The sequence below is a fragment of the Arvicola amphibius genome, chromosome 3, assembly GCF_903992535.2.
Source record: "Arvicola amphibius chromosome 3, mArvAmp1.2, whole genome shotgun sequence".
In the NCBI taxonomy this organism is placed as follows: Eukaryota; Metazoa; Chordata; class Mammalia; order Rodentia; family Cricetidae; genus Arvicola; species Arvicola amphibius.
Window position 1 is genome coordinate 70,608,373 of NC_052049.1, and position 14,602 is coordinate 70,622,974.

Below are 14,602 nucleotides of genomic sequence, written 5' to 3' on the forward strand. Positions count from 1 at the left end.
TTGAGAGGATAACTTGAGCTCACAATTTTGAGAGCAACCTCGACAACACAGCAAATCATTGCCTTAAAAGACAAAAAGAATGTATGCTGTACACTGGGATAAATGAGCAAGACTCCAAAGTTTCAGGTTCCCCAGTCCTTTGAGACACTGAAGGTTTGAAATCACTATGTTAGTATGCTATATACATGTTATAATGTTCAACCGTGGGTTTTCAGCAGAATCATTTTGGAAGTAAAATTATATTGAATCCCTTATCTAAGAGTTTACTTCATAGATCTAGAATGCAGACTGGAAACAAGATTTTTTTTAATTCCTAGGCAAGTGTAAAGCCCAGGCAAAGTTATAGGCTACTGCATCAAGGGATTCTGTGTGAGCGGGCACAAACACACGACAGTAAGCCTATGTGGAGGTCAGAGTCAAACACTGTGGACTCAGTTCTTTGATCCTTACCTGGGAGCTGGTGCTAGAACTCTGACAAGCTCGCAAGCTTCTGAAAAGTTTCTGCACCCAGATAAGCCCCTCTGCCAACACAATAATCTGAATCAGAACACATCAAATTATTAGAAAAAGCCCAGGTTTAATGACTACCAACACTCAGGGATGGCTTTCCATGTCCCCAGAGAGGAGCTGGTAAAGGAAGACAGAAAACCAAGTGTTTGGTCTCTGGGTTGCTGTTTAAATACGCTGTGGGAGTGGTCTTGAGCATCTCTGGAGAGGAGTCATATTTTTGTGGGTGGAGTCTGAACTGAGGCAACTCCCAGGGGAGGGGGCTTCGGATGGAACTTTCACCGCATCCAAATGTTCCAGACTCTTTGGATATATGGTGTTGCCCAACAACACTTGGGTTCAAGTGATCCACCTCAGTCCCACAGCAGCAGGCTCTACAAGTGCCTGCTTGCTACAGGCAAGTTTTCAGAGAACTTTTGAAAACCTGTCACTTATTTAGTTCCTCTCTAAAAAAAAATAAATATGAGGAATTCCCCCATCCACCTCCACTCCCCTCCCAATACAGGGTTTCTCTGTAGCTTTGAAGCCTGTCCTGGAACTAGCTCTTGTAGACCAGGCTGGCCTCAAACTCACAGAGATTCGCCTGCCTCTGCCTCCTGAGTGCTGGAATTAAAGGCATGCGTCACCACCACCGGGAGAGTAATTTTTATTGTATTGCTTTTAATATAAGTAAATGCGAAAAGGGTAGTAGGCAGTTAAAAAACTGAAAGTGAAAACATACCGTCTCCCCTTAAAAATCACTAATTTTTTTAAAAAGCTTTTTTAAAAAGTGTACATATATACTGTTAGGAATATTTCCTAACCTAGCCTCTCCGCCTGTGTAAAAACCTCCAATCAAACCAGATTAGACGGAATCAAAAATACCGTGATCTTGGGTGGCCGGGAGCTTGAGGGGAGCGAAGCACACACAAAACTTGAAACCGTGCTTTCCTTCTCCCGAAGGGAGCCTAAATACCTGTGGGAGTGGTCCTGACCCTCTCCAGGGTGTATTGGGTGGGGGTTGGGGGAGGGGTCGTGAACACTTGACAGGCTGAGAGCTGGAGTCCAAGTGCTTGGCATGCTGGGAATTGGAGTACAAGCGCTTAGCAATGCCCAGGCCAAGGGCTGGGGTGACCCTTCTAACTCAATATTACACATACCTGTGTATCTGTATCTCAAGCAATAACTTATTTGTACTAAAAAGAGCATATTACACATGGGAACCTATATGCTGTGTCTTTCAATGTTCAGTACAGCATGCAATTGGATATTTGGGTATGCAGTATATGGCAGCAAAGTTTTCGTATCCGTATTGTGTTTTATCCAACCACTGAGCTGAACATCGGTCTAGGTATTATTCCGTCGCTATAGACAATCCTATACATGGATTACAAGTGTCATGAGGCTTCTGCCAATATTTTTTACAAGGTATATTCTTAGGCATGCGATTGCTGAGTGCAAATAAGCTTTGGGTAAATCTAGTGTGAAATCTTTAAAAAAGAATTGATGTCACTCATGCTGGAAGAGCAGGGTAGGCTGGCTGTCACCATCAGAAGCACTCATAACCGGCCAGGGCTGGAGCAGTAATCAGACACTGGGCGGAAGCCCCAGGAACCGGTACTTCCTATCACGTGGCATGCCCGCCCCCTTGGAGACTGCGCGCGCAGGCTCAGGACGCAGTGCCAGCCGAGCGGGGTGGGGGCGGGGCGAGGACCCTAGCCCCGGAAGGTGGGTTCTCGGGGTGCGTAGACGCGTGCGGGCGGAGCTTTCCGGCGCGCTGCTTCCGGTCCCAGGGGCGGGCCTGGGCTTCCGGTGGCTGCTGGCAGCGCTTCCGAGCCGGCCCGGGCCATCCTCTCCTGCCCCTCGCAGCCCCGTGTCCTAGAATGGCCGCTGGGACTGCTTCTTGGTGCCGGCCCGGTCCGTCCGGGGCGCCGCTCAGTCTAGCAGCTGCTCGCTGCCTTCTGAGCGGAGCTGCAGGGCTCTTCCCGCGGCTGCCGAACTTGCGTTTCCTGTGGTTGCCCCCAGCTTAAATAGCAGAAGTGTATCAAAGCAGTTTCCGTCCCCGCACTCTGTGACGACGACCTTTAATGCAGCACAGCCCCAAATCAAGCGTATTCCAGGGATTCAGACCCAGGCGAACCTTCCTGTCCTCTTTAATACCAGACACGGCGGTAATTTGCTCAGCTGCATGACTTCATTTAAATTGAGCAGGTGTTTTTTTAAATATTTGTGGACACAATCTTGTGTATTAGCATTCCTAGATCAAGAACCATGTTTCCTGATACATGTATGCACCGGTAATATAAAGATCTCTATGCATTTTTGCTGAACGGCTTTTGTGGCTTTCAAGATGATTTTCTTTCAGGTCACATGTTCTTATAAATCGCTGGCTGCTAATTACATGAAAGCAATACCTAGTTAGTTCATGAGGAGTAAAGAGCCTTTACATGCAGTCTAAGCCAGTAATCACTCATCAAATGTAGCTGGCCGTACGTTTTTATTCATCCAAAGTGATATAAAACTGGCTAAAGTATTTCCCCTCCCTGAGCCTAAAACCAAGTGTGTCACCCTGGAGATAAGCATTGGGATAGTGTGTGGGCCAAGTGCTTGCTTGCTCTTCGAGCGCCTTAGTCATTGCTTAAGAGGAGTCACACGTGAGTACCTTTACTTTCATGTCGTCTTTTATGTTCAGTGCATGTTTACTGCATTAGAAAGGTATCCAAAACTGACGGGAACGTTCACTTAGCTAATGTGTAGTTTTATTTTTAGAAGTCTCACTTTTAGGGACCTAATTTTTGGTATCAACAAAACAACAACAAAACCCACCATTTTTCAAAAAGAGAACTATGGAACAGAAGAACTATTTTTTTGTTTGTGTAGCCCTGGATGTCCTGGAACTCACTCTGTAGACCAGGCTGGCTTCAAACACAAATCTGCCTGCCTCTGCCTCCCGCATGCAAGTATTAAAGGCATGCGCCACCACTGTCTGGCAGAACTAAATTTTTTAAAGAAGAAAATCATTTATTGCTCAAATTGAGTAGTTGTCTAACTTTGAACTTTCTTTTATTTAGGTAAAGGAATCTGGTATCTTAGCTATATTGTACACATGGTGACTGACTAACAGTTATTCTTGAAAAAGCCAAGTGCATGGAAAATGTTCTCATCACATGTTAATTATGTGTGGTAACTAATTAAGTAGCTAGGTTTTGTCATTCCACATGTATGTGTTTTTCAGAACATCATGTAGACTGCAAATACATACAATTTTATGTCAGTGTAAAAAACTACACTTTTTAAAAATTCTGCTTTTTAAAATAGAGGAAATACGTAGGCGTATGTAGGCATGCATGAACAGTGTATCTGAATAACAAAATTTAAATTCTTAAGGGTGAGTGCATGGACTCGTTGCCTAAATGGACTGTGATATTCACAGTAATTAAGAACAATATAGGTGTTAATTTTAAATAATTTATCTCATATCATAAATAGTACCATGGATGGTGCATAAAGAAAACTATTATTTGAAAGATAGTACTTTTCCATGCAAGACTGTAATCATAGCTTTCTGAAGCTGTTATCATGTAGAGCCTTCTGTTCCTTATCAGCCTCTTCAGAGTGCACTGCAGTTTTTCTAGGTTTGAGTCAAACCTTGTAAATGTTCCATGCTCAAACACTGAAATTTGAGGGAGGCTGCATTTGGTTTTATTTGTCTGGTTATCAGGGGGGGTTAACCTGTAGAGTTAGTCTATGTCTATTGCCGTTTGTTGTTTTTTGGTGGTGGTGGTGGCTCTAACCTTTTATCTATTGCTAAGTTTTGACCTAATATATTCTCAAATAGTTCATTCTTATCTCTGTGTGGGAAAATGCTCTAGGGATTCAAAACCTTGTTTTTCATGACCTTGCAACAAAGACAAAGTAGGATTCAACTTAAATACTAGAAAAAATAACTTTAAATCTAAGAACTAGCAACATTTTTGAGGCTTTAAATAATACTTTTATTATCCTCTTGCTTTTCTCTGTAAGTTTATAAACATGCATTCATGGGGACTGGAGAGATGTTTCAGCAGTTAGAATGCTTGCTGCTCTTCCAGAGGACCTGGACTTGATTTCTAGCAGCTACATGGTGACTTCAAACTCCAGTTCTAGGGGAATCCTATGCCGTTTTCCAGCCTTCTAGGGCACCTGACATGTACACAGTGTGCAGACATACATGCAGGCAAAATACCAAGACACATAAAATAAAATAATAATGAAAATACTTACAAAGCTTGTGTACATGAATAACACAGTATTTGGTTTCCTGTGATTTTGCACATGATTAAAAGAAATGAAAGATTACTTTTGACATTTTAAAAATGAGTTTGTGTCTACTGCAATACAGCATTCCATTGAATGAGTGTACAAATTATTCATCCTGCTACTAATGGGCTATGTTGTTTCTTATCTTTTGCTGGTGTGGTCATTCTTTTAACATGCCTCAAATGGGACATTGGGTCATGACTTCTCAGCTTTGGTGATGCCATCACTCCTGGTTATACTGTATTCTTGCCAACCTCCTATAACTTTTTGCTAGTCTGCTTGGGCTTTGCATTGCATTTTATTTTTCTTATGAGGTTAAGCATCTTCACATGTGACTGTTGACCACTTGGAATTCCTCATCTGTGAACTGTTTGCTCATGTCTTTTGTCCGTTTTCTTTATTTGACATTTACTTACTGTCCATAGGAAGTCTTTCTGTTTTCAGCATCTTATTTTGAGGGCTATATGTGTTGCAAATTTAATATTTTTTTCCTTTGACTTCAGCCTATTTACCTTTCCTTTCCTTTTTGTTTCCTTTTTCTTATGGTTTGCTTCCTTTGTGTTCTTCCCATGAAATCTGATAAGACTGCAGTCCAACTCTGAAGATAAATGCTCCCACTAGCAATTCGTGTATTGACCAAATCAAACAAAACCCAATAAGCAGAGAGACATATTGTTCCAGCTTCTTGTTGGTCACAGACAACCCAGAAAAAATTGTGGTGATGGTCCCCTTTACCTTTTTATTACCTCTGGACAGAATCTCACTATATAGCCCTAGCTGGTCAGCAACTCATTATATAGACCAGGCTAGCCTTGAACTCACAAACAATCACCTGTCTGTGCCTTGTGAGACCTGGGATTAAAGCTGTGTGTGCCACAGCTGGCCCCTTGCTCTTCTTGTTAAACTTATTTTTGCTATTCTATTGTGGGATAATTTTAAAAACAGCATATATCTTAGTTTTTTCAAATAACAGTTAAATGCCAAGTTAAACCTTAGCCCCTCCCCCACATAGGGCTGGAAGTCATGGCATGATTAAACCCCAGCCCCTCCCCCACATGGGGCTGGAACTCATGGAACAAAGCACATGCTTTGTTGCTGAGCTGCATCCCAGCCCAGCTAGGTACTCAGAGCAGGAGTTGACCACAGACTCCAGAGTAGTTTCCTAAACTTAATCTACATAAAGTTTATACACTGAGTGAGAGCTCTGGCTTCTCCCTACCAGTGCACACACTTTACTTCCCCCTCCAAGCATGGAGGTTTCAGAGCCCAGGCCTCTGTGCATTCACATGTCCTACCTTCTGCCTGTCTTAGTGCTGGGCTTGTGATGCTAACGTTTGTTCTACCTTCTGCCTCGTGTAGCACTTGCTTTGTTAGAGTAGCTGATACATCTCCTTTTCCAAAGCTCACTTCTAATAAACTCAGTGAAGATTTTATTCCTAAGTCTTCTGTTTTTATAAACTTGCTTTTAAAATGAGTCATGGGGGCTGGAGAGATGGCTCAGAGGTTAAGAGCATTGCCTGCTCTTCCAAAGGTCCTGAGTCCCAGCAACCACATGGTAGCTCACAACCATCTGTAATGGGGTCTGGTGCCCTCTTTTAGCCTGCAGGCATACACACAGACAGAATACTGTATACATAATAAATAAATAAATATTTAGAAAAAATAAAATGAGTCATAGTTTTTTCCTCTTAACTTTGTAAAGTTTATGGGTTGGAGTTATTTAATCTAGGTCCCAGTTCTCTTTTAAATAAATTGGATATGTGGGTACATATATGTAAAATGTTAACCTCAGACTGAAATGGTTTGGTCAAGATGTTAGCTCCTGTGAATATGGCAGGATCAGTGTGGTTTAGAAGTGAGACTGAGGGTCATCAACCAACAACTGGGGTCTTTGAACCTGATGTGTGATTCATAGTATTTTCAATTGTAGACAACTGCATAAGTTTAATACTAAGAGTATTTCCCAGTCCACTTGATGTGGTTAACAGCAGTTGAGTCTCTACTGATAGCAGACATCATTTTTATTCACTTCATTTCCTCGTTCATATAAAATTCTTTTATCTTGCATGAAGCAGAGTTGTAAATCTCACACTCTGATAACAAATTCATACAATTATAAAATTGTTTAGATGGAATTCAAAGGTGCTAAAGCAATGGCTTAGAGGTTTAAGAGCACTGGCTACTTTTTTTAGAGGACCCAGGTTTGATTTTTAGCACCTACAAGTTGGCATACAATCCTCCGTAACTCTGGTTTCCAGGGAAATCTGATGCTGTCTTCTGGCCTCCTCAGACACCAGCCAAGCATGAACATGTAGCACACAGACACACACGCAGGCAAAATACCCATTTACATAAAATGAATTTTTAAAAATGAGGGGTACGGTATATTATGTAAGACCTAGGATTGCTACAAACCTTCAGAAGGATTTCGTTTTGATTTGGGGCTATGTCTGACACGCACACGTGCAGCACTTGCTGCTGGAGATGCAGCTCAGTTGGTCCAGTGCTTGCAGTGCATACAGAGCCCTGCATGGACCTGGTGTGGTGGCTCATGCCTGTGATGTGAGCACTAGGGAGAGGGGGCAGGAAGATCGGTTTGCAAGACCAGCTGAGACCCATAAGCCCTGTCTCAAAAACAAGCATGCCTTGTAACCATCCAGCTGTGTGACTTCACATCGTGAAGAACATCTGCTGAGTATAGAACAGTGTTACAGAGTAGGTAGTCTTGAGGCCGAGACTGTCTCTAGGAATAATATCGACTCATTTTTTTAGTCCTGATTTCTTTTTTCACTTTGTAATTTCCACATTTGGCCCAAAGAGTGAAATACAAGACAGCACTTTGAAATATAGGCAACAGAGGGTTGTAATGGTTATATATTATGGATATAAGCTTTTACTTAGTTAATAACCACAGCCAATATTTGGTTTTTAGGAGAGTTGAAGTGTCAAAAATAAGTCCGTTTACACAAAGGGAGCAGGATACTCTGAGCCTTTTCCTAACCAGTTTTAGAACTGAATGGTTTCCTGGGAAGTCCCAGTTTTTTTCATGTATCAGTTAGTGATTTTACCTCATTGACTGCCTTTATTTTTCTGATTACCTACTTGCAGTTTAAGGCAGATGATAGTAGAGTAATTAATTTCATTTGATTAACAGTCACTGGGTGCTGTGCTGGTGTCGCCTCTCTCCACATCTTCCTCTTGTCTCTAAACACGACATGCTTTCAGGATGGGCTTGGCCGCATTCCTTTTCTCCCTAACCTTAGAACACTCGGGCTAAGTCACCCTGGCTCTGCCACTTGGCTGTGGCAGCTTCCTGCTCTCTGTGTTCTCATACCTGTTCTGTTACCATCCGTTCTCCAGAGAGCCTGGAGCACTGTTTTTAAAGGGACACATGGACACATGTAAACTGCCAGTGCCCCTAGACTGGCTACCCTCCCTCTGTCACCCCAGTGGTGTCCGTCACCTCTACCCGCAGTGCTAGCCAGTCTTGCATAGTATTGTCCAGGTTTGTCTGTCTGTTGTTGTTGTTCCTCAAATTAGCTAAGCCTTTTCTTTCCCTCGGGCTTTCATTCTTTCTCAGTATGGAATTCTCTCCCACCAGTGCTTCACATATCTGACTCATTTTTTTGGGGGGGGGGTAGTTTGAATATCTTACTCTACAATCTGTTATTATGGGGGGGTTGATTATCTTACCCTGTCACTTTCTCTCACATCACCCAGTGTAATTTCATTGTCATTCTTATTTATATATTTGTTTGATATCAATCTTGCCATGCAGAACACAATCCTTGAGAGAGCAGAAAGCTTGCATGTCCCAACTCCTGAAGTGCCAGTCACATAGTCATTGATCAGAAAGCATTCATAAAATGAGATCATCTCTAATGAGAAAACTCGGAAGGAGAATCTGAAGATAACATCATTTGTAATTCTGGTGGCTTTTAAAGATGACTGCCAAAGTTGTTCCTTAAGAAGCTTCTCTGTGAATAGGCTCCAAAGTTACAGAGAAACTCTGTCTCAAAAAACAAAATAAACAAAAAAGAAGAAAAAGAAGAAGCTTCTCTGTCGGTATTGTAAACAATGTGATTAGATGTGACCGGGACACTTTAACCTCTGTCATATGTCACAAGCCTTTAATTTTGTCAAACAATAAAGGAATTGAAGTAACTCTGCTCCAATAAACAGTTCAAGTACCTACAGGACCCCATACATTAACATCTTCTATTAAGAAGAGATTGCTTTGTGAAGTCACCCCAACCATCTTCCCACATGGAATCATTGGAATGTGACTATAGTCTTAACATATATACAAGCCACTGAGTCACTTTACAATAAAAAGACTGAATAGCTGCTCTACAGTCCTCTTGAATAAGTTAATCAAAGGGGAAAATCATCTTAGTGTGTATGTGTGAAACCTGTTCACACCTCTCTCTTGCAGAGAGTAATTATCTGGTGGGGTAAACAAGACTGTTCAAGTGAGTTACCCACCAGGGTACCCAAGAATCCACGGACTCCTTCAACAGACAGAAACAGTGCAGAGAACAGTTGGATGTTCTTTAGTATTGAATTTGATATGGAAAGAAAGGGCATGAAGCCTTAGGCTCTATGCCGCTGCTCTGGAATTTCCTGTCTTTCCTGACAGTGGGCAATTTTCCTTGGTTTGGCGGTGTTGGGTCCATAAGTCAAAGTAAAGACTAGCTATAATCTAGTATTTACAAGTGTTCTATTGTTGTGGAATGTTAGCTGGAGATATGTTGCAGTTGTTTATGATGTGGAACATTTGTTTAATTATGCAAAGATGTATTATATTCTTTTATGTTGAATTTGTTTAATTCTGTGAAGCTGTGTTACTTTACCTGTCTAAAACACCTAGTTGGTCTAATGAAGATCTGAAAAGCCAACAGCTAGGCAGGAGAAAGGATAGGTGGGATTGGCAGGCAGAGAGAATAAATAGGAGGAGAATAGAGAAAGATAAAAGGCCAGAGGCAAAAGGTAGATGTGACAATTTAAGAAAAGCTGGCTAGAAATAAGTCAGGCTAAGTCCAGGCATTTATAAGTAATAGTAAGACTCCTTGCAATTATTTGGGAGCTGGATAGTGGCCTCCCAAAGACAAAAGAGATCAAAGAGCAAAGAATTTTTTTTAAAAAGTCCAACAACATTCTATACAGCTATAGAAAAATGCATTCATTAGTTTCAAAAAAATTCAGACAACTCAATATTTATCTCTAGGTAGCGTCCATACTAGAAAGGACCACTTCCAGTGTTTTCCTCCTTCCTCTTCCTCCTCCCTCTCCTCTCCTTTTCTCACATCCCTTCCTCTCTTTTCTTCCTTCTCCCCTTACTAATTAGCATGGACCCTGAAGTCTCTGAACAAGGCGGCGACGACAAGAACACTTCTGTCTGTGTTGGCCGAGAGGATGACATTAGGAAGTCGGAAAGAATGACAGCTGTTGTCCATGACAGAGAAGTGGTCATTTTCTACCACAAAGGGGAATACCATGCTATGGACATTCGCTGCTACCGTAAGATTTCATTTTTAGAATTTATACTTGTTCATCACAAAACTATCAAAATTCAGTTTAGTGATTAGATATAATATCAATTCCTTTTCAGATTCTGGAGGACCCTTACACTTGGGAGAAATTGAGGTATGTAAAATTAAATTTACTGTAAGCAAATTCAGGTGTTTCCAATATTGTTATTATATTATTACTTATTCAAAGATTAATAGTTTATATTTAATTCTACTTTAGTGTTTTGAAGATTATTGCCACTATCCTTACCTATTTATACCCAATAACATAAAGACAACCATTTTCTAGATAAATAATTACAAGTATGAATGTCTAAATATACTGTGATGTCTACCCTGTGAATATACTTGAACAAATGTTTTATTATATATGGTAAATTTAAGACCACCTCATTAAATAGTCATGCTGTGGAACATTATGCACCCATTAGATTACTGAAGCAGGCCTATCTGTGCTGGCATGGAGGGGTTAAAATTGTTTCTAAATGAAAAAATTTTGAAAGGAAACACATTTAAAATCTTAGCTGTAGAATTTGGGGGAATTGCCTTTGCTTTCTTGTACTCCAAAACTAGTTACCTAATTTCTGTCTCCTGTTTGTTTTGGGTTGTTTTGTTTTGTCTAACTGTTGCAAATACAAGCCTGAGCTTCACCTTTGTACACTTGCTATTTGCCTTCTTACAATATCAGTTCCTGTGCCTTATATTGAAGGGCATGTGTTTAAGTTATGAAAAATGTGACTACTTGCTGATACCTCTGTGGGAACCACATTATCATGCCTGTTTCTGGTGTACAGGGCTAAATTACATGCACTATCGGACTGGCGAGGGTTTTAGCCCATGAAGAACTTGCTCAGTGTGTCCGCCACAGCCCAGCACTCTTGACACAGTGGTACCTATTAGACATGCAGAAGCCCAGTCCCACAAATGCTTAAGGAAACAGCTGTGTTTAAAGCAGATCCAGGTGGTGCCGTGCTCCTTAAGGCTTGGCAACACTTCCTTAGGACAGTTTAAAAGCTGGGATCACAGATTTCTTGTCCATTTGCACTCAGACCTTCAGGAACTCCCAGGCCTTACAATTCTTCTGGACGCTAGTGAAAATTCCTCTGGCAGCACTGGAAGCCCCTCCCTTTTTTGTGGCTCAGAGGCAGTTGGTCCTCTGCCAGCCAGCCCCCTTCTGCTGGTGCTCCCACTGAGTTCTAGCGACAGAAACTCCGTTGTCCTCATTTGGCTTAGGGCTGGATAACTTGGAAATTGTAAATAGGAGAGGGAAGCACTGCTTTTGTAAAAAATAAACATTTTTTAGTATTTATTTAAATATACATTGAAATAAACATTTGTGATGTTTATTTGCTTGTTTGTGTATGGAAAAATAGAGTAACTGTGTGGAGGTGGATCTCTTCTGTCACGTGAATTCCCAGGAACTCACGTCATCGGGCTTAGTGGCAAGTGCCTTCACCTGCTGAGCCATCTCACTGGCAAGCGCCTCACTGTTTATGAGACAATCTCATCATGTAGTCCAGGCTGGACAGTCTCATCGTGTGGTCCAGGCTGAACAGTCTCATCGTGTAGTCCAGGCTAGACAGTCTCATCGTGTGGTTCAGGCTGGACAGTCTCATCGTGTGGTCCAGGCTGGACAGTCTCATCGTGTGGTCCAGGCTGAACAGTCTCATCGTGTGGTCCAGGCTGGACAGTCTCATCGTGTGGTCCAGGCTGGACAGTCTCATCATGTGGTCCAGGCTGAACAGTCTGATCGTGTAGTCCAGGCTAGACAGTCTCATCGTGTGGTTCAGGCTGGACAGTCTCTTCGTGTAGTCCAGGCTGGCATCAAGGTCCACCCGGTGTGGTTCTTTAACCTGGCTCTCCTGCATCAGGTTCTTAACTAAATCTGAAACCTATCTTAAACACTTGAAATGTCAGCCTATTAAATCTTTTGTTTTTCCCCTCTAGGATTTCAATGGACAATCATGTATAGTTTGCCCCTGGCATAAATACAAAATCACTTTGGCAACAGGAGAAGGATTATACCAGTCTATCAACCCTAAAGACCCATCAGCAAGACCTGAGTGGTGCTCCAAGGGAATAAAGCAAAGGATACACACTGTGACCGTGGATAATGGCAAGATTTATGTGACACTTTCCAAGGAACCTTTTAAGTGTGACTCTGATTATTTTGCCACTGGAGAATTCAAAGTAATTCGGAGTTCTTCCTGATTAAAAAATACATATGACAGCAAAATTATGTGTATGTTTGAAAATATTCTACAGTAATTTTGTTCTAGTACCAAAGATAATTTTTTTCTAACATAGGTACATGTAACTTTAAAAACCACCGGTTTTGCCAAGGCCTGCAGATGGGCCAGTGGCTCAGAGAGCTCTTGCTCCTCTTCCTCACCCTCACACCTCACAGTGGCCCTGACTCCAGCTCCAGGGAATCCGACGCCCTCTTCTGGCCTGTGTAGGCACCGACACGCATCTCATACACATAATAAAAATAAAAGCGAGTATTTTTTTAAAGTCCTGGATTTGGAGGTTTTGAAAGCATGTTTACTTTAGTCTGACTCTGGGTCACTCAAGGTCGACAGAATATATCCCATCCCTCTCTGGACTGATTGGAATCTGTCCTTTAGAGGCTCAGATGACCCGCTTAGGAAGGACCTACAGGGTCAGTAACAGATGAAACAGAAGGTGTAACAGGAAACGTTGAAGTGGGGAAAGATTTCTTTTAAATCAAGCAGGTTTATTTGGGAACAGCCACAGAATGGCCTCCACCCCTCTCTCCTACAGTTCCCAGCATTCCTCTCTTCTTGTGTTGCTTTGTCCACAAATTATCTGCCTCCGGTTTTAAATTATGGTTTTTACAGTTTTAAAAGTAAAATTAGGTACACTGAGACACTTAAATTTTAATTGTATACTTTTGCTTACAAATGTTTAGCGGACATTTATTTATATGTCAAAATTACCTCTAATAAGGTCAATGTATGTGTTGAACTTAAAAAGGAGAAACTTAAAACTAGGCATACTGGTACACACCTCTGATTCCAGCATTCTGAGGCAGAGGTAGGTGGATCTCTGGGATTTTGAGGCCAGTCTGGTCTACACGGTGAGCGCCAGGCAGCCAAAGCTCACGACCCCATCAGGAGAGGGAGGAGGAAGGTGCTAGATGTCAAAACCAAATAAAAGCTGGTTTGACTTGTCTCTTATCAGGGCTAATTTCTGAATTTAAAAACCACCCATGCTAGCAAAGTCTCTCAGGAACCAAAGTACTTTGTTTGCATGAAACTTTCAAATAGAAGTTTAAAAGAATTTTAGAGAACAGTATGTGTGTGTGTGTGTGTGCACATGTGTGTGTGCGTGTGTGTGCATGTGTGTGTGTGTGCATGTGTGTATACAGGTTCCCATGCAGAACTTAGTAAAATGTAGGTGTAAATGGGGCCAGAAAGGGTGTGTAGGATATGAATTCACGGTGAGACTGTTAAAAATAAAACTAAGTCCCAAACATAGTAATTTTCATGATGCAGGGTGAATTAAGTGTTTAAAACTAGTGCTTAACGTTCTCCTTCACCTGGATTTTCACTGGGTTGTTGTGAAAATGAGCCAGGAGCGTCGGAGAGACGACTGGTTAGCAGCACGTGCTGCTCTCGCACAGGGGACTGCAGTGTGGGCCGCAGCACCCACCTTAGTGACTCACAGGTGCTTGGACCTTCTGCTGTATAGTAGTTTCCTGTTCTTTTGGGATATGGGTCACAAGACAAAAGAGATTTGTTACTCATTTCTGAGAACATTAACAAGCCAGACTTGGACTTTTCAACAATGTTTCCATCAACAGTTACTCCCTGGGTTCAGAAAATGCGCTGTCTCTGAGCAGAGTTCATACCAGCTGGTTATTTCTTGGATAGCCACAAATCTTATCATATTTTAGAATATAAAGTTGCTCCATTCAGCAAATCTAGGACTTGGTTTAGAGGACCAAGGACAGCAGCATTTCTATCAGGAGCCAATGGCAGTGACGAGCAATATGGATTCTTGTTCTAAATTTCTGTCTTTAAATTTGGAAATAAAAGCGATCACTTTGCCAGGTTCAGTGCTGTTACCCTGTAATCCTGGCACCTCAGGAGGTGGAGGCAGGACAATCATATGACCCAGGAATTCAGAGCCGGAATGGGGATATAACCACACTCCATTAATAGATAACAACCTCACCTTATCATCCTATCTCATCAGATATGCAATTTTTTATAAATTTATGGCATCTAAATTTCAAGTCCTTCATAACTTTACAAGTGACT

The 14,602-nt window shown here is 41.8% G+C and overlaps 1 protein-coding gene across 2 annotated transcripts; it reads left to right on the top strand.

Annotated features, from left to right (window-relative positions):
- The first annotated feature begins 2,123 nt into the window (after nt 1-2,123).
- Rfesd (Rieske Fe-S domain containing) lies at nt 2,124-12,552 on the top strand. 2 transcript variants are annotated; one of them, XM_038323744.1, is made up of 4 exons: nt 2,124-2,214; nt 10,133-10,305; nt 10,397-10,431; nt 12,264-12,552. In XM_038323744.1, exons 2-4 carry the CDS (start codon nt 10,134-10,136, stop codon nt 12,525-12,527), a joined length of 471 nt encoding a protein of 156 aa, XP_038179672.1. In that variant the 5' UTR covers nt 2,124-2,214; nt 10,133; the 3' UTR covers nt 12,528-12,552. The 2 variants fall into 2 exon arrangements, with proteins under 2 accessions (XP_038179672.1, XP_038179671.1); XM_038323743.1 differs by lacking the exon at nt 2,124-2,214 and adding an exon at nt 2,267-3,140.
- The last annotated feature ends 2,050 nt before the right edge of the window (nt 12,553-14,602 follow it).